A 27876-nucleotide genomic window follows, 5' to 3' on the forward strand; every position below is an offset into this window, starting at 1 on the left:
GGAGGTGAGTGTGGATCCATGAGTTCACACAACTTTCACGTTCTTGGGCGCGTAGTTTACAAACTTTTCGTTGCACCGGAAAGAATGCGCATGAATGTATGTCTACAGTACGCGGTACTTCGGGTTCGAAGTTAGTACAACGTCGTAGACTGTTCCATGCTCTCGCTCCAAAAGTGCCCCTTTCTAGGTGATCTGCTTGCAATAAATAGTCTTCGACTTCTCGACGGCAGTTCAGTTCTTCTTCTCTAGAAGCTGTTTTTGATCATGGACTCGGAAGATCTTTCAGAAGAAGACAATTATTTCGAGGAAAGCAGTGATGACTGTAGTGCCCCAGAACATGAAGTGGTCGACATCAGCGGCTCATCGGATGACGGAGCTCCTCCTGCTAAACGCTTGCGCCTTCAAGTTCCTCGCTGCGTGGAGCAGTGGCAAGGTACTTACGACTGGTTAGGTGTTGAGGAATCCAAAGGGACGATCGTCCTGTTTTGCAAGTTGCTGATGCTGTTGCTGAAAAGGGCCCTTCTGTGGTTGCCACTGTGCAGTCTGCGGGTGCTGCTCCTGCTGCTGTATGTGCGCCTCAGGCACCGAGATCATTTCGGCAAGCCTCCATATCCTCCTTTTTCTCCAAGCCCGCTAAATGAGCGGCATACTTCCCTGTTTACATCTGGCGTGGCCATACTGAATAAAAATTCTCTCTTGTGTGATAAGCTTATTTGAGTTGATTCATAGTTCACTTTGTAAACTTTGCTGACGTTGTAGTGCTCCAATATGCTTTCTAGTTTGGCATAATCACTTCTGTGATATCCCTACCCTCAGGCTCTATAAAGTCCATTTCCTCTGCTTATATCTTTGCTACACTCCAGCACCAAGAAATCTGTTAAATTGCTGCCGAGTGCCATATTTGGGTTGTATTTAAAAAAAAAATTATGGGGGAGCACCCCCGGACCCCCCCCCCCCACTCTTCATTGGATCGTAACCGGTTGGAAATTCCTCCTAGAATATACCCTGCGATCCGTACTGTACTAGCTGTTCCTTTCTTGTATTATTATCAAATCTCCACTATCGTCATATGGCCCAACTTCTGCGAAAACGAGGCTTAGGGTGAAAATCATTTTTTTTAGAAAAATTAAGTTTTGTAAAAAGGTTGTGTCGCGTGGCCGCTCGAGTGCAGTGAAGTGGAACCAAAGAGAATATCGCGTGTGTGGAGAAGTAGCAGTCATGGCAGGAAGGGTTTCAGCAGTCAGGGAAGTCAAAGGGCTTCCGGTAGAATATTCCCTGCTACTATTCTAGTCACGACGAAGAGGTTTTGGGCTGATCAAACCCGATTCCATCTCTCCTACACTCAGGGGCGGCGACATTTCTGCGCTAGCTGCTGCTGCGGAATACGGTGAAGAAATCGTGTCCAGTTAGAGTCGTGATGGCTATAGCGAGGAGAACCTACACGACGTCGATCCAGCCAATCGAAGTACGGAGATACTAGCTGTTTGTGGGCCTCACGCAAAGGGAACACGTGCAGCAGAGCTCATGCGTAGCAAATTCACGAGGAAAAAGGCTTGAAGCGCCGTGTGAAAACTGTTTTGAATTGAAGTCCTTGGCGATGAAGTGCTACTGAATGCGAGGCAAATGAGGGAGCAGATCGAGGGGCCCCCACTCGAGACTGTCCTCGCTGGGCAGCTAGCTGCACGGGATTGTACGGCGTGCCGGGATTTCACTTGCTGGTCAGCACAAAGCAGACACTGCAGCACGCCAGCACACCAGTTAAAGCCTGTTTCGTTAGGAAGCCTGTTTTGAATGCAAGCCTGGTTTGAAGACAAAACATAATTTGCATGTGGGAGCATAGTGATGGTGAGGCTTTTTTCCTCTCCCGACCTAAGGTCTCGGCGTCATGGGGACATCAAATGCGCCAAAAAACGAACGAAGATGTTGTGAATTTGGTGGCAGAGTGATTGGTAAAGAAAGTGTCTGCTCCAAGTAACTGGTGGTGTTAGTGGACAATATAGCCTTTTTTTATTTATTTTTTTTATCTTGTAGCTCTTTGGTCCTTTTCTTTACTGTAAATGTATCCTTGGCTCTCCATCTGAGTCCATCTTTGCACACCTGATGAGCCGTCCTTATTTATACTGCGAAACGATGGTCGTGTTAAACTGCTGCTTGTTAAGGTTGGTTCACATAAGCCAAATCAGCGCCAGGAAGCACTGGCGGTGAGCCAGCTCGCGGTTTGTCCTGTATACGGTTCGAGTACTGCTGTAATACCAAATTTATTCCCGTGGCTATGCAGAAGACGTTACTTCAGTAACGTATGGCGCTAGCAAGTGTCCACACAGCTTCATTACCAGGTCCACACAACTTTAATTTCCGTAGCTATGCAGAAGACGTTACTTCAGTAACGTCTGGCGCTAGCCAGGGTCCACACAGCTTTAATTTGGTATTTCTGTGTTTGTTTGTGTGTTTGTTTCACGCCTGACGCTATCCCGTATCTGTCCCGTACCGTACCGTACCATAAACACAGCTGGCCACATACAGCTGGCCGCAATATTCAAATGAGCCAGCACAAGCGAAAACCCAGATAATGGACTTGGAGGGCGGTTTTGAGATTTCAATACGAGAGCTTTCAGAATTTCATGCAGAAACCAATAAAAAAAACCAGACTCAAAAATCTCAAGAAACACCATAGATACAGTCATTTGTCTGCACCTATGTCCTTGCCTAAGATACGGAAAATGATGTTCAAGCGCACGCAAACAATCCAGCGGTGTTGAACGAATAATTGATGGCCCAAACAAAGCTGTCCCAATGAAGCAGATGGAGAGTATTATCAAATCAAGTGAAAATGCTGTACATATAGGTAACATGATAATTATTGAATCATAGCATCAAGAGACTCTTTAGAGTACATGAGGGCATCTACGCAAATAGGCGTAATCAAGAGCAATGTTGCGCAAGTGTGTAACTGAGCAATGGCACAAGTATGTACACGAAAATAGAAACGAATGTGAAATGATCAAAGTGCCATGTCAGGCTGGTCGGCGAGGATGTTGTCTCACTCTGCAGATGCAGTAGGTGGCGGGCAAACTTCATCTTGAAACTCTGATGGAACATGCTCGCGAATGTGAGAAAAGAGGTACTGCTGCCTCTCTGCAGTCAGTCCTGCAGGACTGAGGACTTTCGGCAGACCAGCACGAAGCAAATCTTCTGCAGGCACTTTCAGCAAGGCAAGCCTCTGCTCAGCAGCATGAACATTCTCTTTGCAATACACTACACCAGGCTCAGCACTGGAAAAGCGCATGTAGTGAAGCTTGGAAATGCCGACCAAGGGCTTAAAGAACTGCATAAAGAACTTATCCCACTCACGCCACTCCAGATTGGAGCCAGGAATAAGCTGCGCCTGATTGCATGCAGCACTACCATTCACTACATCAGCTAACTGGGCCATGCTATAGATATTATTGCGCCTATAGCTGCGTTTCAGCAAACCAAAGCAGCCATCGACCAAACATCTGGTGTGGCCTGTGATCATGAAATGCAGCTCAATACACTTATGCAAGCCAGACATACAGCGCCATGCAAGGTAGGAAACAACAGTTTTATTCTTGTTCTGGCCACAGCAATTATCTGCAGAGAGGATACACTGTTTTTCGCCATAACCATGGTGTGCGAAGAAATGGTGGAGGAGACTTACAACACTGTTGGGGCCATGGCTCTTGGAGCCATTTGTGCCGATGGTGTCCGTCTCGTCAATCAAGTAGTTCACTTGGTGCGGAACAGCTTCGTTGTTCACCCCAAACACCTGCACTTTCCTTGGAACTTTAAAGTAGAGAGGACCTACTTGTCGCCACTCCTGAGGTATGCTGACGTTTTGCGCAAAATCGAATGTATAATGCGTTTTGAACGTGGCTTGCGAGCATGGAGCACATGGTGGCGCACACTGGGCACTGGCTTGTAGCTGTTCGGCAGCAGAGATAGTAGCTCCACGATAGTAGTCTCTCTCATGTTGTGCTGCTGCAATGTGGTCTTGCAGTGCTGAACAGGCGGCCACCTTATCCTGCTCAGTCAAAGCTGACATGACCCGACGGCGTAGTTTCTCGCACAGATCACACACGTCAGTCCGAGGAGACATAAATTTCAAATGCGGCGTACATTGGTGCCAGATGCTGCGGAAGGAAGATTCTCCCATGACACGAATGCCAGCCGAGTTCCCTGCAGTAACATACAGTTTGTGCACAGCCTTGTATGTCTGGCTTGCAGGCAAAAACACGGGAGGAACGCCATCTCGACCATGTAGTGGTGCAGGGTGTGGGATGCCATAGTGTTCGCCGTGAGACTTTATGAAAGTAACCGCGTATTTGACTTCCTCAAACGTGAAAGCGTTTGATGGTCGTCGACCAGCATTGCCGTGTCGCCGCGCCGTTGCACCGTTGCTTTCCACGTGCTTACACAAACTCCACAGTTTATCTTTCTTGATGTTAAAGATGTAGCGGAACGCACCGGCACACACTCGCTTGCTCTGGAAAGCGTACTTGAAAGCTGAGCGTTTACGCTTTTTCTGGTGGACAGTGAGCTTGTCTCCACAATGCATAGCCTCCAGCACACCACTCAGCAGTAAATCAAAATCAGGTCGCTCCAGCTCTGCCATGTTCAGCCGATTCTGATCAACATCTTCAATAGAAAATAGTGACAAACAATTTTTTGAACATCCACATCTTGGCAAAACTGTGGCTGCAGTTGCAGCATGTTGGGGAACGTCCATACCAGCATCTAGGTCCTCAAATACATCGTCAGTATCGCTTGTCTCTTCTTCTCCATCACCGTCGTCGGTGCTGCTCAGTTCATCATACCGATGGGCAGCAATATCGATGTCGAGCTCCTTGTCGAGGAAATGGCTGTCACTACTGTCATCATCGTCGTCGTCAGATTCACCCAAAACGTTTTGGACAGGTGGCCCGTCAAGAGCAACTGAGCGTACAAATTCTTCCTCGTCTTCAAGGAGCAGAGCAGCGAGGGCATCGTCCACGGTGAACGTAGCTCGTCTGCTCATGCTGTCAAAGAATCATCGACTAACTTCAAAGTCCAAACTATTTTCAAATTTCAGAGCGAAGAGTGCAAGCACGATCCTCCAGAGTAAAATCGACTTCAGTCAAGCGACCGAAACTCAGCCGTCCCTTGACGGATTTCCTTCAAATAAAAAGCACAAGAAAGCTGAGGAACTCAGCTGCGCGATGGTTCGCGCCATAGAACACTACGTCACATACTTGTGACGTAGCAAAGCATTGAACACGCGACACGCTTCGCTGAATGGGGATTTCCCGTATTCAAACTTCTCAAGCCGTTTTCTCAGTTCATGACGTAGCTCCGTTATCCGGTTTTTCGCTTGCGCTGGCTCAAATAGGGCTTTCAAACGCAAGAGTACAACGTGAAGCAACTTGGAAGAATGAGTATGAATGTGAAGTGTATGGGGGAATGCATGTAGGGCGATAGTTCGGGTTCGAATATTAGGTTATGCCTTAAAAAAATAGGAGAATTGAAAAATTTATAACATCCTTATGCTTTTTTGCCTAGGTCATCAAGGCGGTAGACGGTGTCGTATTATCCTCGACCGTACCTGTCCCGTACCTGTCCCGTACTGTACCCGCAAAGACGACTGGCCACAATGCATATTCAAATAGGGCTTTCAAATGCAAGATCATAACGTGAAGCAACTAAGAAGACGAATTAGTATGTATGCGAAGTGTATCGGGGATGCAAGCAGGGTGATAGTGCGGGTTCGAATCCCAGGTTATGTCTTTAAAAAAAAGAAGGGAAATTTATAAGAATTTATAACATCTCTACAGTCCATTCAGAAAAGATTGAGCGCTGGCTCTGGAGAGCTCCCGTGTTTGGCGATTTTGTGGTACACTGTGCAGTGCCGCGCGATTCAAAACTTGAAAAAGGGTCCAAAAAGGCACCTCAACTGGGGTTCGAACCGCAAATGTACTGTTATTCAAGTGGAGTGAACGGCCTGGATTTTCATGGTTTTTACCCAATTCAGTGCTTTGGGAGCAAAACCTGGCCGAAATCCTATTCTTGTTTTTGCTTGCTTTTTGGAGAAATAGACTTCAAAAACACAATTGGAAGAGCATTCCATGGGGGATTGCCAAAAAAATGGAGACGAAAACTCAAAATTTGACCCGTTTATGGCCAAAAGCTAGGATATTAACCTTTTCTGAATGGACTGTATGCTTTATTTGTCTAGGTCATCAAGGCAAAAAAAGCATAGCGTAGGGCCCTGAGCTGCCAAGCTCTCTCGTTTGGTATTTGCTTGTTTGTTTGTTTGTTTGTGTGTTTGTGTCACGCCTGGAGCTATCCCGTATGTGTCAAGCATCTGTCCCCTATCTGTGACTACAAAGGCTCTACAGGATTGTACATAACAGCTGGCCACAATATCTGCTGGCTCCCGCATCTTTCCCGTAGCTGGCCACAAACAGCTGGCCACAATATTCGTCGTATATGTATACGACTCCCTGATGTAGATGGAGATTTGGAAAGAAATAGGGAGACGAGGAGGAAACGAAACTAGAATGGACTTTAGTTGCCGAATAGGTGATAGAATGCGTCAGCAAAACATACTTTGAAAGAGAGATCCCGTCGTCTCCAAAATAAGCGTGAACGGGCGATTCAGCGCCGGTCACAGGAAACGTCGGAAGAGAGATCCCGTCGACTCCAGAACGCCCGTGATCGGCAGAGTCAGCACCGGTCCCAGGAAACGTCACGACAGACATCCCGTCGACTCCAAAATAAGCGTGAACGGGCGATTCAGCGCCGGTCACAGGAAACGTCGGAAGAGAGATCCCGTCGACTCCAGAACGCCCGTGATCGGCAGAGTCAGCGCCGGTCCCAGAAAACATCAGGACAGACATCCCGTCGACTCCAAAATAAGCGTGAACGGGCGATTCAGCGCCGGCCACGGGAAACGTCGGAAGAGAGATCCCGTCGACTGCAGAACGCCCGTGGTCGGCGGAGTCGGCGCCGGTCCCAGGAAACGTCAGGACAGACATCCCGTCGAGTCCAGAACGCCCGTGATCGGCAGAGTCAGCGCCGGTCCCAGGAAACGTCAGGACAGACATCCCGTCGAGTCCAGAACGCCCGTGATCGGCAGAGTCAGCGCCGGTCCCAGCAAACGTCAGGACAGACATCCCGTCGACTCCAGAAAGCCCGTGATCTGCAGAGTCAGCGCCTGTCCCAGGAAACGTCGGACGACACAAATGCAAGAAAGGAGCATAGGAGGCTTAATCGTGCTGATTCGCGCGTGCTACTGCAGCTGCGCACATGGAAACTGTGCGGTCTATGGTAGAGGAAACAAATCATGCAATGGTGTCCTCTTTGACAAGTGAAGAGTGCCAGCAGTATAGCCACCTATTGCAATCTTGCAGGGAAGATAACGTTGACGTAGCTCTGCTTTCCATTTATGCTGCTTCAGGTCATGGTCGTGGACCGTCTCGGACAGTACCTGATACTTCTGTGAGAGAAGTGTGGTGTACCCGTGTACATCGTACATATTTGCACTCTCATGTTTCTTATTATGCTACTGCATCTCCTTGCATGGACGTGCGTACAACCTTACAGCATACTACTCATACTATGCATGCATGTGTGTACTCCGTGCCCATAATCGACAGTGCATGTCTCTTGTTGCTGTTCAGTCTCTCCTTGGTAGTTTCCTGACGAGTCGTCCTCTCTCAGTCCTTCGTTGCATTATTCTATTTCAATACAACTAATCATCACATAGACTTGATGATACCACATGGCGCAGTGAACTTGTTTTAGTAGCAGTTTCCATTAGTCTTTCTCAGTCCTGGGTCTTGCTGAGTTAGTACCTCTGGCGTTTCGTCTCTCAAATTGTGAAATAATTATTTGAAATTTCCTTTTCGGCATGGCGGAATCAGACACACCAGTACTCAGCCCTGACATTGCTGCCCTCACCCAGCTCATGAGACAGCAGATGGAGACCGCCGCCACCCGCAAGCACCACCTGACACAGCTCGTGGAGCGAACTTTGAGGAGCATTTCTCAACCTCCACCACCGCAACGTCCACCCCCAGCCCCACCGGCACGAGAACATGTACCTGCGGCGAGACCAGTTTCGGTCGATCGCCCTCTATTACTTGCCTGTGCCTCTCTCACAGAGTTTGCCGCATGGGAAGGTCTTTGGCGGGACTACGCCCGGTGCCAGCACCTGGATTCCCAGGACAATGCCACCAGAGTGGCAACGGTTCGTCAGTGCCTGGACGAGGACCTCCGGAGATTTCTTCGTGAGGGCACAATTCCTCTGGCTGACAACCACGACGACGACGATCTCATCAAGGCTGTACAGGCATACATTCGCGGCCAGCGTAACCCTCTGCTGGACCGGATCGCCTTCTATGCCCGCCAACAGCAGCATGGAGAGTCCTTCGATCAGTACCTGACTTCCCTCAGGGAGATCCACAATTGCTGCGATTTCAGCGAAGCTGCACTCTGCAATTTCTGTTCAAGCAGAGTATGCCGCCAATGCCAGCAGGGACAGCGTACCAGGTACGATGAGACCATGCGTGATCGCCTGGTTACTGGCATTCTCGACACGGAGACACGCCATAAGCTCCTTGCCACTACCGATCTAACGTTGGAGAAGGTCATTAAATTGTGTCAAGCGGAGGAGGCAGCCTCTCGCACGAGCAGCAGTATCCCCGGCACTAGCGCCGTCAATGCCGCTCGGAAAACAAATTATCAGCGGTCTAAACACGGCAATAACCCGCGGCAGCAACAGCCGTCCGCCACGCCATCGCAATGTCCGAATTGTGGTCGCAACCCCCACGCCAGCAAGTCGCAGTGTCCTGCACATGGCAAGAAGTGTAGCGGCTGCAAGACTATAGGCCTTATGCACATTGTACAGATGCACGAAATCCCGTATAATCTTGTAGAATCCCGTAGACCCGGTTGGGTGTTGAATGTGCAGGACCCTATTGTGTTTACTGCTATTTCCACTATGAAATGGGCCATGAAAGCATTTCATACAAAATCTTTTTCCGGCAGAGATCTAGTTAGTCGTTAGTTCAATCCCAAAGTGAAGAAGGCTTCAAAAGTGATCGTTTGCCATGAATTGTGAGGCTAAGTGGGTCAAACGCGCATGTATAGCACACAATGAACACCCAACCGGGTATGTACACACCTACGGCCATAGTACAGAACTTCGTACATCTGTACAATGTGCATAAGGACTATTGGACATTTCCAAGCGGTGTGCAGAAAATCCCGCAAACCGGCTGACCAGTCCTCGCAGCGCACGCTGGGACGACTACAGCTCCGCCGCGCTCAGTGTGATGCATCTCCTACGGTGCCAGTCGACACGCAATTGTGCACTGAACCTGACGCTACCTCCCTAGAATGGATCCCCGATACGGCAAGTGACATTGACGCTATTGGCGTCGATCAGTTAGCGCATCTCGGTGGTTTTGTGGAGAATCTGGCCACAGACCATGATAATGTGCATGCTGCCAATGGTGAACGTCTCGTTTCAGCTGGCAAGATCTCTGCCACTCTCACCATCGGCTCGCTCAAGCATGATAGCACCATCCATGTGTACCGTGGACTGCGTGAACCCCTGTTGTCACGCCAATCACTATACGCCTTAGGCCTCTTACCAGACGGCTGGCCCAAGCAAGTTGCGCGTGTTAGTACCAGCAGCACACCACCTCCAACGGCTCCCGTTGTGACGACCGATCTCGTGAACACACCTGACCCTAGCAAGCTGGCGCAGATCCGTGCTGACCTACTGCGAGAGTTCGCAGACGTCTTCGACGACACGACATTGAAACCCATGTGTGGCAAGCCAATGGACATCATTCTCGAAGATGATGCGAAACCTCACCGAGTCTACACAGCTCGTCCTATAACACATGCCTACCGTGAGCAGGTGAAAACCCAGCTCGACAACATGGTTGAGGAAGGCATCATCGAGACAGTGTCAGAGCCGTGCGACTGGTGCCCCCATTGTTGTAGTCGACAAGAAGAATTCTAGTGAGAAACGTCTGACTGTGGACCTTCAGTCTCTCAACCGACAAGTGAAGCGTCCCACCCACCCCATGCAGAACGCACATGATGCTCTCTCTGGCATCGGCACAGCCCGATGGTTCACCAAGTGTGACGCCCGTCATGGCTATTGGCAGGTGCCCCTGCCTGAGTCTGCCAAGTCTCTCACTACATTCATCACGCCGTGGGGTAGATACCGATTCTGCCGGAATCCACAAGGTCTTGTGTCCGCCGGCGATGAGTACAACCGCCGCACCGACGCAGCTTTCGACCGAGGTGGTGGACAACGGCCTCGTTCACGATGTGTCATTCTCGGACCATGTCGCTCACGTCCGTGCCGTCCTGACCCGTGCACGCGAACACGGAATTACTCTTAGTCAAAAGAAGTTTGTCTTTGCCGCTGCTGAAGTCGAATTCTGTGGGTTTCATGTGTCGACCAACGGATACACCGTGCCAGCTGACAAGACATCTGCTCTTCAGCACTTCAACCTACCCACCAATCATACCGACCTCCGTTCCTTCCTCGGTCTGGTGAATCAGTGTGGAGAATTCACCCCACGGATATCCGAGCTCGCAGCTCCGCTACGTCCGTTATTGAAGACCACGAATGAGTTCGTGTGGGATGATGTCCACACGGCGGCTTTCAACGCCACAAAGTCTGAACTGATATCGCCGCCGACTCTCTCGTACTACCGTCCTGGTGACGACCTACGGCTAGAGACCGACGCCTCTGCCCTGAACGGACTTGGGTTCGTGTTATGGCAACGCCAAGATAACCAGTGGCGCATGCTGCAGTGTGGCAGCCGCTTCCTCACCGACGCAGAGACACGTTATGCCGTCATAGAACTGGAGTTACTTGCTGTGGTTTGGGCTGTCCACAAGTGCTCCCTCTTTCTGTCCGGCAGCCGATTCGATTTGTTCACTGACCACCGTTCATTGGTCCCGATTCTGAACAAGTACACCCTGGATCAGATAGAAAATCCACGTCTGCTACGCCTCACACTGAAGCTCCGGTCGTTTCAACTCGTCGCGCACTGGCGCAAGGGCAAAGAGAATGCGTTTGCTGATGCACTGTCCCGTAACCCGGTCGACAAGCCGACCAGTGAGGAAGAATTCGGTGAAAGCTCAACGCTCTCAGCACCAGCCATCAGAGCATGTCTCCGCCAGGACGAGGATGGCCGAATTGCAGACCTCCGGCACTGCGAGCTCTTGGACGCTGCCCATGCCGATGATGACTATCAGGCCCTCCTCCAAGCCGTTCGTGAAGGTTTCCCTCATGATCAGCGCGCCGTCCACTCAGCTGTGAAACCGTACTTCACTATCCGCAAGCATCTTTCAGTCGACGGTGATCTTGTCCTGAAAGGCCAGCGTGTCCCGCGTACCCTCCGCCCACGTGTGCTCCAGGATCTTCATGCCTCCCACCAAGGCCTCAACCGCACACAGCGTCGAGCTCGACAAGTCGTATACTGGCCACACTTGTCTAATGACATCGCCCAAGTCGTTCGCAGTTGCGAACAGTGTCGCTTGCACGCTCCGTCTCAGTGTAAGGAACCGATGCGTGTCACCACTGACCGCCGTCCCACCCTGCCATTCCAGTCAACCAGTGCCGACTTATTTTCCTGTCAAGGCTGGGAATACCTGGTTTACGTCGACCGTCACACTGGCTGGCCTTGCATCGCCAAGATCGGCCGCACTGCATCTTCTGCCGATGTGATCCGTGTGTTCCGTCGCTGGTTCGCCGACGTCGGTGTCCCCAGCATCCTCACCACTGATGGTGGTCCGCAATTTTCATCACGTCGCTTCGCTGAATTTTGCACCCGATGGCAAGTTCAGCACTGCACGTCTTCACCTCATTACCCTCAATCTAATGGCCATGCCGAAGCCGCCGTGAAAGCGATGAAATCACTTGTGTTGAAGACCACGTCCGACGGTAACTTGGACGTCGATGAGTTCAGACGCGCATTGTTAGAATGGCGCAACACCCCCCGAGAAAATGGTCAGAGCCCAGCCCAAGCACTGTTTGGTCGACCATTGTCCTCCTTCGTGACAGCTCATCATCTCAGCTTTGCTCCTGGTTGGCAAGCAAAAGCCACCGATGTTGACAAGCGCTCTGCCGCTCAGTCTGCCACCCAAGAACAGCATTATGATGAGTCTGCCAGATCACTGTCCCCACTTCGCATTGGCATGCGGGTTGACATCCAAGATCCGCGCACCAAACTCTGGCGCACCACCGGCGTGGTCGTCGCCATTGGTCACAACCGGGACTATATGGTGAAGTTACCCAACGGCCGTGTTTACTGGCGCAACCGTCGCCTTCTCAAGCCTTCCCCTGCTGTAGCCCCTCCCGCTCCGCCTGCAGACACCTCCCCAGCTGAGCCCGCAGCACCGCAGCAGCCTTGTGTGCAGCAGCCTCGTCGTAGCCAACGGTCTCGCCAGGCACCAGAGCGTTTGAACATTTCATCCACAGCATCTAAGTCCTATGCTTGACTCTACCTACCTGTACCTCACACTCTTGCTACAAATAGTTGGAATTGGTATCACGCTTCATTAGTGTTTGCTTTCTTTTCTGTCACTTCTGTTTTTTCCTTCTCATTTATGTGAGATAAACAGCTCCGATTTTTCGCTTGTTTATCTCAGAAGGGGCGTGTGGTGTACCCGTGTACATCGTACATATTTGCACTCTCATGTTTCTTAACATGGTACTGCATCTCCTTGCATGGACGTGCGTACAGCCTTACAGCATACTACTCATACTATGCATGCATGTGTGTACTCCGTGCCCATAATCGACAGCGCATGTCTCTTGTTGCTGTTCAGTCTCTCCTTGGTAGTTTCCTGACGAGTCGTCCTCTCTCAGTCCTTCGTTGCATTATTCTATTTCAATATAACTAATCATCACATAGACTTGATGATACCACAAGAAGAACTGGCATCCGTTATTCCAGCACCAGTTTCTACAGCCTTGCTAGCTGATGGTCTGGAAGCGTTCCAAGCGGAGTATAATTTAGAGAAGGTTTGCCTGTGCGCTGCGTGTGGCTGCCGTGATATGGTGAAGTCACACAAGTCTCAACTTCAGGACGAGGCGTTTATGAAATGCCTTCGACTGGATGATTCAGCCGCCCAAATGTACGAGCAGAGGCCAGAGATAGTAAGGGAAGTGATGAATGTATATCGCTCCCCTTCAGATGGAAATCTGTACCACCTTCTCCTTGATCATTTAAATGAGGTAGAAGATGGTTCCACTGAAGTTATCGTTTGTGCCGCTTGTAGCTCTATCTTGAAGAAGGGAATGGTGCCAAAATATATCTTGGCTAGTGGGTACGATTTCGGAAGGTTGGACATGCTGGAACCGTTGTCATTACTTGAGAAGATTGTGGTGTCGCCGTATCGAACGTTCGCAACTATTCTCAAAATAAAACCTTCTCGTCGAGCCCCTTGAAGATCATCTCAGAGTTTCCTGGAGGGTCATGCAGTGATGTTCCGTCACGATGCTGTCGAGGCGACTGGTGCCATGTTTCCAAGGCACAGGTTCGTTTAATATTTGAAATGCAACTTTTTTTATTAGTTTGTGCAGTTCGTTGGTAGTTGTGAGGTATGTAGTAGGTTTTTGACGATGTTTAAATTAGGTTCAAAAAGGTTTTAAACTAGATATTTGTTTCAATTGTTTTGCTATGATTATAGGCTCGAAGATATATCTGAAGACATTTCGATTATGTTCCTAGGATCTAGTGTACAATGGCAACAAAGGCGGTCTGACATATTAAGATGGGACGGCCCGCACAGTGGTCTTCTGGCGTGTAGTGGGCGAAAGATAATGCAATGGCTCCGTGTGATGAAAGCTGCTGACCACTGGACGTATCGCCATTTGCCGGAAGATGCAGTCAACTTGTCGTCAAGCATTATAGACGCTTTGGAGATTCTTCCAGAATTACTTGTGGACAATGCTCATTGCGCGGACAGTGCAATCGCAGCGGCGATAGACGACTACGCGCGTGATGACACAGCCAATGTAAGACCGCATGGTGACATGACTGACTTCGACGACACCTTGGGATTACCAGCTGTGGACGGTGTGCAGTCTGTTATGCTCACTTCTCGAGCCGTGCAGCATGATGCTAGCGTAACATCCAAAGTGTTCAAAGTGTTAGAACACACTGTTAATGGCACGGATGGTGAAGCTCAGGAGCCAGTGACAACAGATGGCACGCACCGGAATGCATCTTTTCCAACACGGAGGGACAGGTTATTGGAAGTCACCATCAGGACGGATACTAGTGAGATAATTAATGAATTTACTCACAACGCGTTCCTGTTAGGTTTCCCATTGGGCATAGGAGAAAAAGATATTATGTCAACATCTTTATCCAAAAGAGTTATGATGTGGCATGATGGTCGTTTCGGCAGGGACAACCGATTTTTGTTCTATCTATATGACCGAATTCGCCGTTGGAATGCTGCGCTCGGCGTTCATTTGAAGACCTTTTGCAACGGGTGATAGCAGCGACGAATCTACATACGCACTCGACCACTTGTAAGAAAGGCAATATAGGTCGCGAACAATGTCGTCTATCCTTTGCCCGTGGTGTGAAGGATGATGGGACTGGTCCTGTCCATATCTGTAAGGAGTCTGGTGGTGATAAAGGAGGTGAGTGAGGCAATCTCTTTCGTTTTGATTATAATTGTTTCGGTTTCGGTTATAACTTGGTTTACATATTAGGTTAATTTCATTTGTGTCCGCACGAAAATTCTTGAGATATTGATTATTCAACTCGGATTGTAAGCCAATTAAATTATGGTTCCTGTTGACGGGTGTTGAATTGATGATGAGTGTGTCCATGAGGTCACTTCAGAAATGATTGAGACCAATGTTTATGTGAATCGAACGCATAATGGAGGTGCTTTGTGCAGCTATCAGTGCCGGCCAGGAAAGTCACCAATAGTCACAGGTACTTATGGAGTATACCAATCAGTGGGGTTTCTGTTTCGGCCTGACACTCCCTAGCAATTGACATATAGCTAGCACAGTAGTCCTCATTGGCAAGGAGAGTTCTGTAGGAGTAACGGACTAGAGCAAGGAGAGTCAATGATAGAGATTGCTTAACTTACACTGCTCTTCACAGAGATTGTATCGGGTTGGAGTTCTAGTAGATACTTGACTACTTCCAGATGTCCTTCTGAGGCAGCGAAATGAACAGGAAGGCAACCGTTCTGTGTACAGGTAACACACATGACCAGACATTCCTATGCGTTATCCATCAGAAAAGTACTTATACTGGGTATAATGCACAATCCACTATGAAGTGAGGCAGTCTCACGCACAACATTGTGAGAAGTCAATTGTTCACAAGCTAGTGCTGGAAAAAACCAATACATGCTTTAGTGCTGGGCACGAGATTGATTAGTTTGCATTCTTTTTGAGCCAAAGTAATGTTGCAATATTCCTCTTGTGGGTGGAGGGGCATATAATGGGCGCAAGTATACAATACTAAGAACTGTTTTGAATCATTTATGGACATCTCTGCACACACCAAAACATTCCTGTTGACAGGTGTTGAATTGATGATGAGTGTGTCCATGAGTTCACATCAGAAATGATTGAGACTAATGTTTATGTGAACCGGATGCATAATGGAGGTGCTTTGTGCAGCTATCAGTGCTGGTCAGGAAAGTCACCCATATTCACAGTACTTTTGGAGTATATCAATCGGTGGGGTTGCTTTTTCAGCCTGATACTCCCCAGCAATTGATTATAGCAAGCACTGTAGTCGTCATTGGCAAGAAGAGTGCTGTAGGAGTAACTGACTACAGCAAGGAGAGTCAATGATAGAGATTGCTTAACTTACGTGGCCCTGCACAGAGATCGTGTCGGGTTGGAGATCTAGTAGATACTTGACTACTTCCAGATGTCCTCCCCAGGCAGTGCTATGAACAGGAAGTACATCGTTCTGTGTACAGGTAACACACATGACCAGACATTCCTATGCGTTATCCATCAGAAAAGTACTTTTATTGGATGTAATGCGCAATCCACTATGAAGTGAGGCAATCTTGTTGTGTAACGCACGCACAACAATTATTCACCACTACTACTCCGCACATGCACACAGCACTCACAACGGCGGACTCTGACAGTAGTGTAAATAATAGGACTGATACTTGGAAAGGAATTAGTTAGGTAAGGATATAGAAAACAACAACTCAATCTTGGGAGAGCTAATCAACAAGGAGAAATAAAACCGGAACTCCACGGAACCGGCGGGGGCGAGGCAAGGCGACGTGGAGAAGCCCGGCTGACGTGTGCGAGTACGCACGCGGCGCGGTCAATGGGGCTTCGGCCAGCAAGCGTGGGGACGCTAACCTTTGCAGAAGGCGCAGCATTCAAATAAAGCAGAAAGCAAAAGCAATGCGCATGCTTGCAATAATGACGCGTAGCTGATAGGGCATGACGTCAACACAACTCGTGAAAATGCCTACGCAAAATGTGTTCGAAAAGTAACCGTGAGCTATGATGCCGGAAACGATCTCTGCGATCTGGCAGAAAATGAAACAATTCGAAACTAGACAAGTTGACAGTCAGTGAGTCAGAGAAGAAAGGAAACATGATAATAGCAAAGGGAAGAAAGGAACAGAGCAGGCGCGGAGAATGCTGAGTATGGATAACAGAACAGAACGGTAAGCAAAGTCTCAAAACGAAGAACACGACGTACAAATTCAAAATCTCTACCTTGAAGCAATAAATAAACGTGCAGTATGGTATCAAATACTTGTGGAGAGAGAGGCGAACTATTCTACTTCAATCTCATGCACAACATTCAGGTAACACACATGACGAGACATTCCTATGCGTTATCCATCAGAAAAGTATCTATAGTGGATAAAATGTGTTAGGTACCTCCTCCCATACAACCTTTTCCAAGCTGGCCTGCATGAACCCCATACTATGTCGTATTCACCTTTTGTCTGCTTTTGTCACCTGTTGGTCCATTGGCCTGGGTAGCTACTTGCGCGCCCATATTTGCCATAGTTACCCAGTCTACCTCTCCACACTGCACTCTTGGCCCACTATCACAACACCACTCCATAGCGAGGAAGTTCGTTCTTGAGTAGATGTTCCATATCCTTCAGACAGCTGTTTCGTTCAGTAAGAGTTCCCCAGCAGAGGTAGATAACGAAGAGCGCAGTGTGGAGAGGTGGACGGTTAAGATTATTTTCAAATGGCCGAGTTTGTCGCTACTTCTGAGTAAAACAGTACACCGATAAGTCAATTGACAAACTGTTTTGCCAGGTTAAGGTGGAAAACCCCAATACATGAGCCAGGGACTACAGAAACCATCCTATGGCACTTTTGGCGGAAAAACATTTCTTCCAAAATGTTGGTATGGTATGGTAATGTGCTCAAACAAAAATTCAAGTTGATCTGCGATGGCAAAATGTGCCTAACCACCTATTTAATAGTGGCATGTCAATTGAGCGATATAGAGCAAATTTATGTACACGGCGAGTATGAAATGGCAGTTCAAGTTGCTGGGCAAAGTCAAATGTATAGTGAACTTTGCCCTCAGCTTCATCCAGTGACGCCTTCGCGCCGTCCACTATATCTCGGTAGTACTGCCGCTCCTCTTGTGGAAGTGATATGTGCGAACGCAGGGCCTTGACACTACAGTCCACATTCCGTGTCTTCCTCTGTACGGGCGACACGAATTTTGTCCCCCAGCTTGTCACACAGTGCGCATACGTCTGTCCTTGGCTTCATCACTTTGACGTGGTGCGGCCAACATCAAGTATCCCTTTCCCATATCTCTGAAGGAAATGTTGCCATCTATGACCAGACCAATTGGCAATAATAATATTGTGTTCTCAACTTCTCATGCTCTACAATTACGTTCATTATATGTTGTGCTGCGTTCTCTAAAAAAAGTTCTAAAGGTGTTTTACACAGAGATATACTTGGGAGTCTTGTCCCGTAGAACATTTACTCTGTCTGGATAAGCGCTGCAAGCCGCATGATGAACTGGAAGATTATGACCTGCCACCCCAGGAACTCGTATAAGGTGAGGCAAAGTTAACTTGATGGAGTTTGTCCATAACTTGTTTGTATACGCTTTCCTGTGGCTCTTCTGTAGATCCGTAAATCATGTGAAGTTTCGGCCATTGCTTGCTACCAGTGTGGGTGGCTAAAACAGAGTTGCTCTGGTTTAAGCCTCAAGACCACCATTCATTACAAAGGAGTTAATCAAACACACAAACGCACACACACATGCACACAAAAACACACACACTTACATACATACATACATACACACACACACACACACACACATATATATATATATATACACACACACAAACACACATACATACATACACACACACACACACACACACACACACACACACACACACACACAAACACACATACACCAGGAAATATATTTACATCACTTTAGTATGTAGGGAGCCTGCAAGCCAAACGAATTTATGATCAAAACAAAGCAAGATATTACTCAGGCGTCTATAAACCTCCGTGAATGGGCTTCGAACAATTCCGACTTCCTCTCTCACATTCCAGAAGTTGACAAAGTTTCTGAAACAGTCATGACAGTACTTGGTATGCAGTGGTGTACACCCACCGATCAGATTTCGCTGGCCGGTCATGACGTTGAGCACGTGATCGTTCGGACCAAACGCCAAATGTTGCAGGTCGTCTCAAAGTTCTTTGACCCAATGGGCCTGCTATCTCCAATACTGTTGCAACCGAAAATCCTGATTCAAAACCTGTGGAATTGAAATGCGACTGGGACGACATCCTCCCAACAGAAATTCTAAATAAATGGAAAGAAGTCACAGGTGATCTAAAGCAGATCCACGAAATTCAAATTCCGAGACGGATGACAGTCGCACACCCAGGGGCAGTCACATACACACTTCACTGTTTTTGTGATGCCTCTCATACAACATATGCAGCGTGTGTGTACCTTGCGGTTGTCGACGAGCAGTCAGGTTGTGACTCTTGTCATCTTGTGCTCAGTAAAACCCGCTTAGCCCCCATCAAGGAATTAACAATACCGAGACTAGAATTAGTGGCAGCCTTGATTGGTATCCGGTCGTTATGATTTGTACTCTTACAATTGAATTTTTCGGAACAACCCAGACTGGTGCTGTGGTCTGATTTGCAATGTGTGTTACATTGGATCAAGAAACCTTAAAAACACGGTACATTTGTGGACCGGCGCTTGAATGAAATCCGGTCTCTGTCGTTGGTTGAGTACCGGTATGTAGACGCAGCTGAAAACCCCGCAGACACTCCTTCTCGTGGGGCCACAGTGGACACGCTGAAAAATAACAAGAACTGGTGGCACGGGCCAAGATGGATGAACAATGAGAAAGGTTGGCCATCGGTGTTGGTGATTCCAGCGAACGCCGTGGAGTTGGAGAAGTCTGCCAACATCTTACTGGCGGCGGCGGAGGGTCCCACGGAGTACCCAATGATAATCAATTTGGAAAGGTATTCGTCTTGGGGAAAACTGATACGTGTCTCAGCATATGTTTTGAGAGCCATCAAATGTACGCGTGGTAATAAATGTAATGGGTTTCTTACATCACAAGAGCTCAAGAATGCGACAATGGTTTGGCTACGACATTTGCAACGTACGGAATTTCCAGACACGCTCAAGTTAATTCAGAAAGGAAAACGAAATGATCTAGCCAACAAACTCGGCCTGTTTCTAGATGAAAACGAAACAATGCGGTGCAAAGGACGGTTGGAAAAAGTAAACATACCGCTACGGTCTAAGTTCCCAGTCCTAATACCCAAACACGGAGTAATCACAACTTTGCTAATTGAAGAATGTCACAAACGGCTAATGCATGGCGGTGCGAGTCATACACTGATGGAACTGAATATTAATAATAATGGAAAAACCAATGAAAAAAAAGATTCGGCAAACAATGGTTCAGCGGACGGCGGCTCGGTAACAAACGACAATGGTGCTGCAGATAATGATCAGCAGCTAATCCAAAATGATGGCGGTACAGTGCACGGCGGCACAGAAGTCAAAGCAAGAGGCAAGCTGCCAAAAGGAGTATGGAACAGCTAAGACAATTGACTGTGTCAGATTCAGTTTAGTTAAACCCTGACCATGCTGGCCCCTTTTACTCCAGCAAACTGCATTTCCAGCGCACTGACTCTCCTGGTGTCGTTTTCGCGTTCAGGTCTGAACGAATATTTCTCTCAATTCAGTTTACCTTGATGGATTTTCATCATCCTGGGCCTGTTGGAAAGATCAGGACCAAGCAAATATCCATCCTGGTATCTCTCAACTCAATATGCACAGCGGTTCAACTTCTACGTCCTCTTCAAGCTACCTCACGATGCCTCGGAAAGGCACAGGAACTCGATCTCACATTCTTTTTCAGTTTCTTGCTCCCGGTCAGCCGATTTTCACAATTCAAACTGCGCTGCAAAGCTGACATCCACGTGCTTCCGCTGCTATCCATTACGCATGCGCTGTGCGAAAGGGAAATCCCCTGGCACGCAACAGAAAACTGTGAACGCATGAACAAAAAAATTCACGATCGCTCAGTGCCGTGAATTTCGTGTTCACTCCGTCGCCGCTCCGTCAATCTTTCTCCTATCGCAAAGAACTTTATATTGCTGGAAAGCTGAGCTCAATACCTTTCCAACGGTGTATCGATTGTCGCAATAGACTTATTTTTTACGGAGTTACGAAAGTTTGTACACTGATCTATGCACTGCGCTCCACTGCGCAAATCTCATGACGTTATGGACGTCATTAGTCATTTGGCGTACAGCGCGCATGACGTCTATGGACGTCGTTAGCACGGAAAAGGTAATTGTTTGAGCATGCATGTTAGTCCTCACCTAGGCTTATTGTTCTCGGCGGGAGTGTCGCAATATGTGCGAATGCCGGGCTGTCAATATTTGAATACATGTTACGAGTGCAATTTGAATTTACAGTAATCACAATTTGTCTTTCGTCGCACTCTTACCTAAGGTATATCCCAGGAGCGATAGGGTCCAGGTCCGCTGCCCATAGCAAAGTTGTAGGTATAGTAATTATTTGTAGTAAGGTAGCTTGACACATGACTAGCTTCGCTCTATAATCTTGTTCTGAAATGAATTGCATGTGTGGAATTATTTGATCTCTTCGATCGAACTGTCAATTTATTTGAACTGCATTTTTCTGATTTATTTATTTTCCTTTTTTGCATGCACGCACTGGCAGCGCTCCAGTGCAGCCGCCATCTTAGCATCGATGATACGCGATCGCGGGATCGCTACGCGTATACGATGGACTTCCCAAACTGGCTGGCTTTTGCACGCAGCAAAAGCAAAATCATGATAATCTATTTTTGGTTTCACATTTTTGCACACAGTACGCTGGCACGGCATGCGTACGCTACCGTGTGAGCGAATCCTTTTTCGGAGCGCTCTCTTGTAGTGCTTCGTGTCCTTCTCTCGGTAGTTTTCTCTCTCCAAGCAGTGTTCTTTATGTGGTGAAAGATGTAACAACGAACCAGGTCTCTCTCTCATCTTGAAGTTGTCGCGGCATGATTGTACAGTAGAAAGTGAAGTGTTTTGCCACAAAGGTGGCAAATTAAGTCAGCATGCCAACCCGTCCTTCCCGGATGATCTGCTTTACTGTTGTGCAACTTATGAGACAAATACAGTTGAAATAAATACACAATAGCAAGAGTTCCCAGATTGCCTAGAGTGCTCAACACCACAAGGATGGAGCATTACCACAAAGGCACAGCCGGCTAGGTCATTGTTGTAACGCTGCGTTTCATGCACATAGCAAAGCTAAGGCAATCCTCAGACAACTGATAACCTGTACATCATCTGGGTCCAAATTTATACCCAGGCAGGTAGCTAAAACAGGGCGCTCAAAGTGAGTAAAGCGCGAAAAAGCAGGTGGCATAGCGCGCAAAGGTGGCAAAAGCGCGACATTAGTGTGACATTTCAAGTGATACGTTAGTTAGGGAGACATGGTGCGGAACGCAGCGTCACAACAATGACCTAGCCGGTTGTCCCTGTTCTCTTCTACCCTTGCAGTTGAAATAAATAAATGAATACGAAGGATACATAGACAAGTCCGTGTGACTTCAACAACGTTTGCACGCATAATTTCGAGAGAGAGAGAGAGAGAGAGAGAGAGAGAGAGAGAGAGAGAGAGAGAGAGAGAGAGAGAGAGACCAACGCTTACTAGACTGCAATAAAAAGAAGGTAGCATCGAGTGGACATCACCGAAAGACCGTGAACTTCTGAAGAAACAAAGAATTCAAGCTTCAATTGGCAAACCTGTCGTAGCATTTTGGCACATTCTGTACTACTTTGTAGTAGATTTGGTACTCGAACTGTATGCGCAACGGATCGGGAGCTGGCTCACCGCCGATGTCTTGCGATGTCTTGTGGCGCCGATTTTGCTTATGTGAACCAACCCTAACACACATGACGAGACATTCCTATGCGTTATCCATCAGAAAGGTATGTATAATGGATATAAATGTGTTAGGTACCTCCTCCCCTGCAACCTTTTCCAAGCTGGCCTGCATGCACCCGAACTCCGTCATGCTCACCTTTTGTTCCGTTGGCCTGGGTAGCTACTTGCGCGCCCATATTTGCAATAGCTACCCAGGCCCTTTATCTTCGCGTTCACACTTGATCTTAAGCTCTTGTCTCTCTCTGCCGGCTATCTCAGTCGGTAGAGCATGAGATCCCATGCACAGTCGTCCCCATCTGCCATTCGTCTCGTCCTCAGTAATCCTCGTCTCGTCTCCAACCTCGTCTCGTCAATGTCAACCTCATCTCGTCCCTGTCAACCTCTTCTCTTTTATGTCAACCTCGTTTCTTCAATGTCAATCTCGTCTCGTCCAAGTCATGCAGGTCAGCTATTATCTTTATTTCTCTCTTTCTTTTTCATCTGTCCTTCGTCGTCAAATTGATTTTCGGTTTATTTTATTTTGTAATTTTTGTAGTGTGTGTGCGCGCGGGTGTCCTTCGTCAATATTAGGCGTTCGATGGTGAGCCACGCTCTTTTATTCATGTCGCATTAATTGGCAGAAGAGTAACTATGCTGTATAGCTATGCAAATAAGAAGGCAATGTTCCTTGCTTTCAGTTTTTTATGTGTGCCAATTATTTTGTGAATGGGTGTTTGGCCCGTCGTTGGCAATGTCTACGCTACCATGAGTGATGTGTAAATACTTTAGAGTACAGGAACAACATAGCTGTAGTGCATAATTAGTATTGTAATAGGTGTATGTATGCTACGACCTGTATACTCACTATTCATATTTCCCGCTCGTTCCCCTTGGCAATGAGCCACTCACATAGAAGAGCGCATGCTCCGGTTCTGTTGTAGTCTAGTCTTGAGTGGTCGTTGTCCTGTCCTCCTTCTGTCTACACTCTTGTTGAATACTTCTATAATCCAATCATATAAAACCCCTGTGTTCCGGTGTGAGGGGACTTCCGGGAGCAGCTAACAGTATAACACTTTTGAGACACCCGTGCGTTGTGTGTGTGTGTGTGTGTGTGTGTGTGTGTGTGTGTGTTGTGTGTGTGTGTGTGCTTTTTTCTCTACTTCCTCAGCCATTTTTTTTCTATTTTTCTCGTCGTCTTATTATTTCCCGCGAGGTCACGGTTCTTTTCTTTGCGCAGGGGAGGTATGTTAGGTACCTCCTCCCGTACAACCTTTTCCAGGAAGGCCTGCATGCACCCCATACTACGTCGTACTCACGTTTTTTCTCCTTTTGTCATTTTTTGTTCTGTTGGCCTGGGTAGCTACTTGCGCGCCCATATTTGCCATAGCTACCCAGGCCATTTATCTTCACACTTGATCTCTAGCTCTTGTCTCTCTCTGCCACAATGTAGTCGTTTCGTTCGTCTTGGTCTCTGCCTCTTCGTCTCCCAAATAAATGTTGTCCCATCTAACTTTTCTTGTTGTCCATAGTTGTCTCTGGAGAATATGCCGTCGTCCTTTTCGTACTCCACAAATGTAGTGCCCAACTCTCTATGAAGTGAGTTATTCTCATGTACATACACACTACTCTGATAAGTCAATTGACAAACTGTTTGCCAGATTAAGGTGGAAACCCCCAATACATGTCTCACTGCCGGGCAAGAAATTGGTCAGTAGAACATGCTTGCCTGGAACTGATGGCCTACACTTTGGCTTTCCCTGCCCACGATGCAAGGTTGATGCCAAGTTAGTTGGTTAAAGGTGCTACGCCTGCATCGGTTGGTAGCATTTGTACACACCACCGCTTTTACCACTGTTGTGATGATCTGATTGTTACTAGTAGGGGTGAAAGTTGGCACTGAGATCCCGAGTTTGAATACTCTGATTTTCTTCGATCGAATTTTGAGTAATCGAGAATTCTTGATATCTTAAAAATCGCACACCAAGGGCCTTTTAAAAACCACATGATACAATCCTGACTGAACCGTTTGGCAGTCTTTTTCTCGAGTGTATTGGTTGGTGGGTCATTTGGGTTCATTCTAATCGTGGACAAATGTTCACCACGCAATCTGCATATCAATATCTGCTGACTGCTGCTGTGAAACTGCAGACTTCTGTGGTAAATCCATGTACTATGTCCGCGCTGCATGCTCGGAGCAGTGTCAGAGTAGTATTTAAGTGGCAAGCGTATTGATTGTGACAGGTTGAGTGTAATCAAATGTTACGACTTACTGGATTGTCGTTTGATCTTCGTTCCCCAGCGCTGTAGTATTTTTCTTCTTCCCTTAGTTCTTCTCCTTTGTCCGTCAGCGCTTACTGTCACCCAGTGCTGGGTGCAAGCACCCCCTGGCAGATTCATATATTGTTCTACATGATAAATTTATTGTTCTCTCAAACTTATTTCTTCGTTGTGTTCGAACTGTTTTCGAATTACTTTCCTTCTTTCTTGCCATGTGCCAGCTGCCGAAGTGTGCATTCGGAGCAGCGCCATTCTTTTTAATATGTCATCATTGATCATGTGATCAAGCGCGATTGTTGCTAGTACATAGTGTTAGCTCCGTGGATCTGGTAGTGGTACGCACTCATACGTGTACCGTGACTTGCCTGTGATAGTTTTCTGTGATCTGCTGTTTTGCTCTGGAATCGCACTTGTACTTTTGACCGCTTTACACTTCTCTTTTTGGCAATGCGTGTCCTGAACTTCTCTGCAAACATTTCCGCTGATCCCACACGGGGTTCTCACGCACCGTATACGCGTACGGTGCAGTACGGAAATTAGCACTTTTTTCTTTTCTTGTATCCTTTTCTGGTTTCCTAGCACCTTTTCGGGACTGTTCCTCTGGGCAAGAGGTAGCCTTGTCTTGGTGGCTTTCTTGTTCATGGTACAGTTTTTCTTTGGTACTCTTAGAGTTTGCTGCGTCTTTCTTGTATTATTATCAAATCTCCACTATCGTCATATGGCCCAACTTCTGCGAAACGAGGCTTAGGGTGAAAATCATTTTTTGGGAAAAAATGATGTTTTATAAAAAGGTTGTGTCGCGTGGCCGCTCGAGTGCAGTGAAGTGGAACCAAAGAGAATATCGCTTGTTTGAAGAAGTAGCAGTCATGGCAGAAAGGGTTTCAGCAGTCAGAAAAGTCAAAGGGCTTCCGGTAGAATATTCCCTGCTACTCTTCTAGTAGCGACGAAGAGGTTTTGAGCTGATGAACCTCATTCAATCTCTCCTACACTCAGGGACGGCAAAATTTCTGCGCTAGCTGCTGCTGCTGCGGAATATGGTGAAGAAATCGTTTCTAGTTAGAGGCGTGATGGCGATAGCGAGGAGAACCTGGACGACGTCGATCCAGCCAATCGAAGTACGGAGATACTAGCTGTTTCTGGGCCTCACGCAAAGGGAACACGTGCAGCAGAGCTCATGCGTTCGCAGCAAGTTCACGAAGAAAAAGGCTTGAAGCGCCGTGTGAAAACTGTTTTGAATTGAAGTCCTTGGCGATGACGTGCTACTGAATGCCAGGCGAATGAGGGAGCAGATCGAGAGGCCCCTACTCGAGACTTTCCTTGCTGGGCAGCTAGCTGCACGGGATTGTACGGAGTGCCGGGATTTCACTTGCTGGTCAGCACAAAGCAGACACTGCAGCATGCCAGCACACTAATTAAAGCCTGTCTCATTAGGAAGCCTGTTTTGAATACAAGCCTGGTTTGAAGACAAAACATTATTTGCATATTGCACAGAGGAGCGAGTGACAGAGTTCACTCAGCAGGGATCTGTGGCCGTGGCCAAATCCGTCAAGGTCCATGAGTGCAGCATGCACACCACGGAAGACGGGAAAGTCTCCGCCTGATTGACGCTCGACGCCACTGGCTTAGAAACAGTCACTGCTGCGAACTTCTGGCCACGACCGCTTTACGCTCGAGCCTGGCGACACCGCAAACGGCCGCAGGGTGACAGCTCATCTGGTGCAACTGGCGCCGGCAACGTGGGCAGCAGAGGCGATAGGGACAGTGAGGAAGAGGCTGCCTCAGCTGGAGCGATTCAGCCACACAAACACCAATGAACACCAGCTCACTATCTGACTCCTCCCTGCCGGACTTCCACCCACCACTCCGACTTGACCGATCTGCTCAAGGTTGCAGAGTTGCAGTCTGGGTCCGGGACTCCCTCTCCTTTGACCACCTGAGTGACATCAACTGCCATGGCCATGAGGTCATCTGGCTTCGCCTGCACCTGGACAATGGCCAGAAAGTATTTGCATGTGCAGTGTACCGACCCGGGTCGTGCATTGGACAAGATGTCTCTCTGCTTGAGTATCTTGACTCAGTCATGGATCAAGCTCGATCCCTCGGGAACAGCGTTGTGATAGCCGGGGATTTAAATGTTCATAATGAAAGCTGGCTATGCAGCACGAAGACTACACCAGCTGGTGAATACATGGAAGAACTCTCTGCATTCCACGGGCTCCCATCAGCACGTTACTCAACCGACACGTGGTGAGAACACCCTGTACCTCATACTCAGCGACTTCTCGGAGACCTCAGTGGTGGTCAATGTACTGGACCCCATTGGAGCATCAGACCATGCCACCGTGGTGGCCACTTTTGATGCCACCCCACTCCGCGAACCACCAACTAAACGGCGCGTTTGGAGGTATGCTCAGGCAGACTGTGGCCGGCTTCGGCACTTCTACTCAACAGCAAACTGGGATATGTCAGAAGACCCCGAGGCGTCCTGCAGATCAGTAACTGCTGTTGTCATGGAAGTCATGAATCGCTTCATCCCACACAAAGAACTTTCAACGAAACCAACAGATCCATCCTGGTGGGCGCCGGAATGCTCAGCCGCTACCCAGGCAAAGAAGAATGCATGGAACCGTCTCAGGAGACACCCCACCTGCCACCAGCAACTCAATGACTACAATGCCAAAGTCCGAGCCTCTGCCAATTGCCTTCGTCTCGCAAAGCAGGAAGAATCTGCCCGCATCCGAGATCGGCTCAAACATGGATCACTGCGGAACAAGCAATGGTGGTCACTCCTGAAGCAAGCTGCAGGCTCTGGCTACTTGCTTTGGAGAATTATTTGCGAGCGAATGCAGTCTGGGTGATCAAGGTCTACAGCACTCTGACCTTCCTGACCTTCCTCCTAGGTGTACATCTGCCCTGACAACTGTCCGATTCCGGGAAGCGACAGTCCAGCGCCAGCTCCGCCAGCTGGATCCAACCAAGGCTTCCGGACCCGATGGCATTTCTGCCAGATTTCTGAAGCAGTGCTCAAAGATTCTCACTATGTTTTCGGTGCCATGTCCGGCCCTCTCTCTGGAAAATAGCCTGTGTGGTCCCGATAAACAAAAAGCAATGTCAT

At 48.1% G+C, this 27876-nt stretch overlaps 1 protein-coding gene across 1 annotated transcript in view; it reads right to left on the reverse strand.

Moving 5' to 3' along the window:
- The window catches only part of LOC135826673 (ankyrin repeat domain-containing protein 50-like), a 111551-nt gene that overhangs the window by 63701 nt on the left and 19974 nt on the right, over nt 1-27876 (reverse strand). Inside the window, exons 5-6 of the mRNA XM_065339274.1 lie at nt 15885-15986; nt 15148-15249 (exon numbers count right to left, since the gene is read on the reverse strand). Coding sequence (XP_065195346.1) covers nt 15148-15249; nt 15885-15986 — 204 coding nt within the window. The remainder of the gene's footprint in view (nt 1-15147; nt 15250-15884; nt 15987-27876) is intronic.

Source organism: Sycon ciliatum, chromosome 10, assembly GCF_964019385.1.
Source record: "Sycon ciliatum chromosome 10, ocSycCili1.1, whole genome shotgun sequence".
Classification (NCBI taxonomy): Eukaryota; Metazoa; Porifera; class Calcarea; order Leucosolenida; family Sycettidae; genus Sycon; species Sycon ciliatum.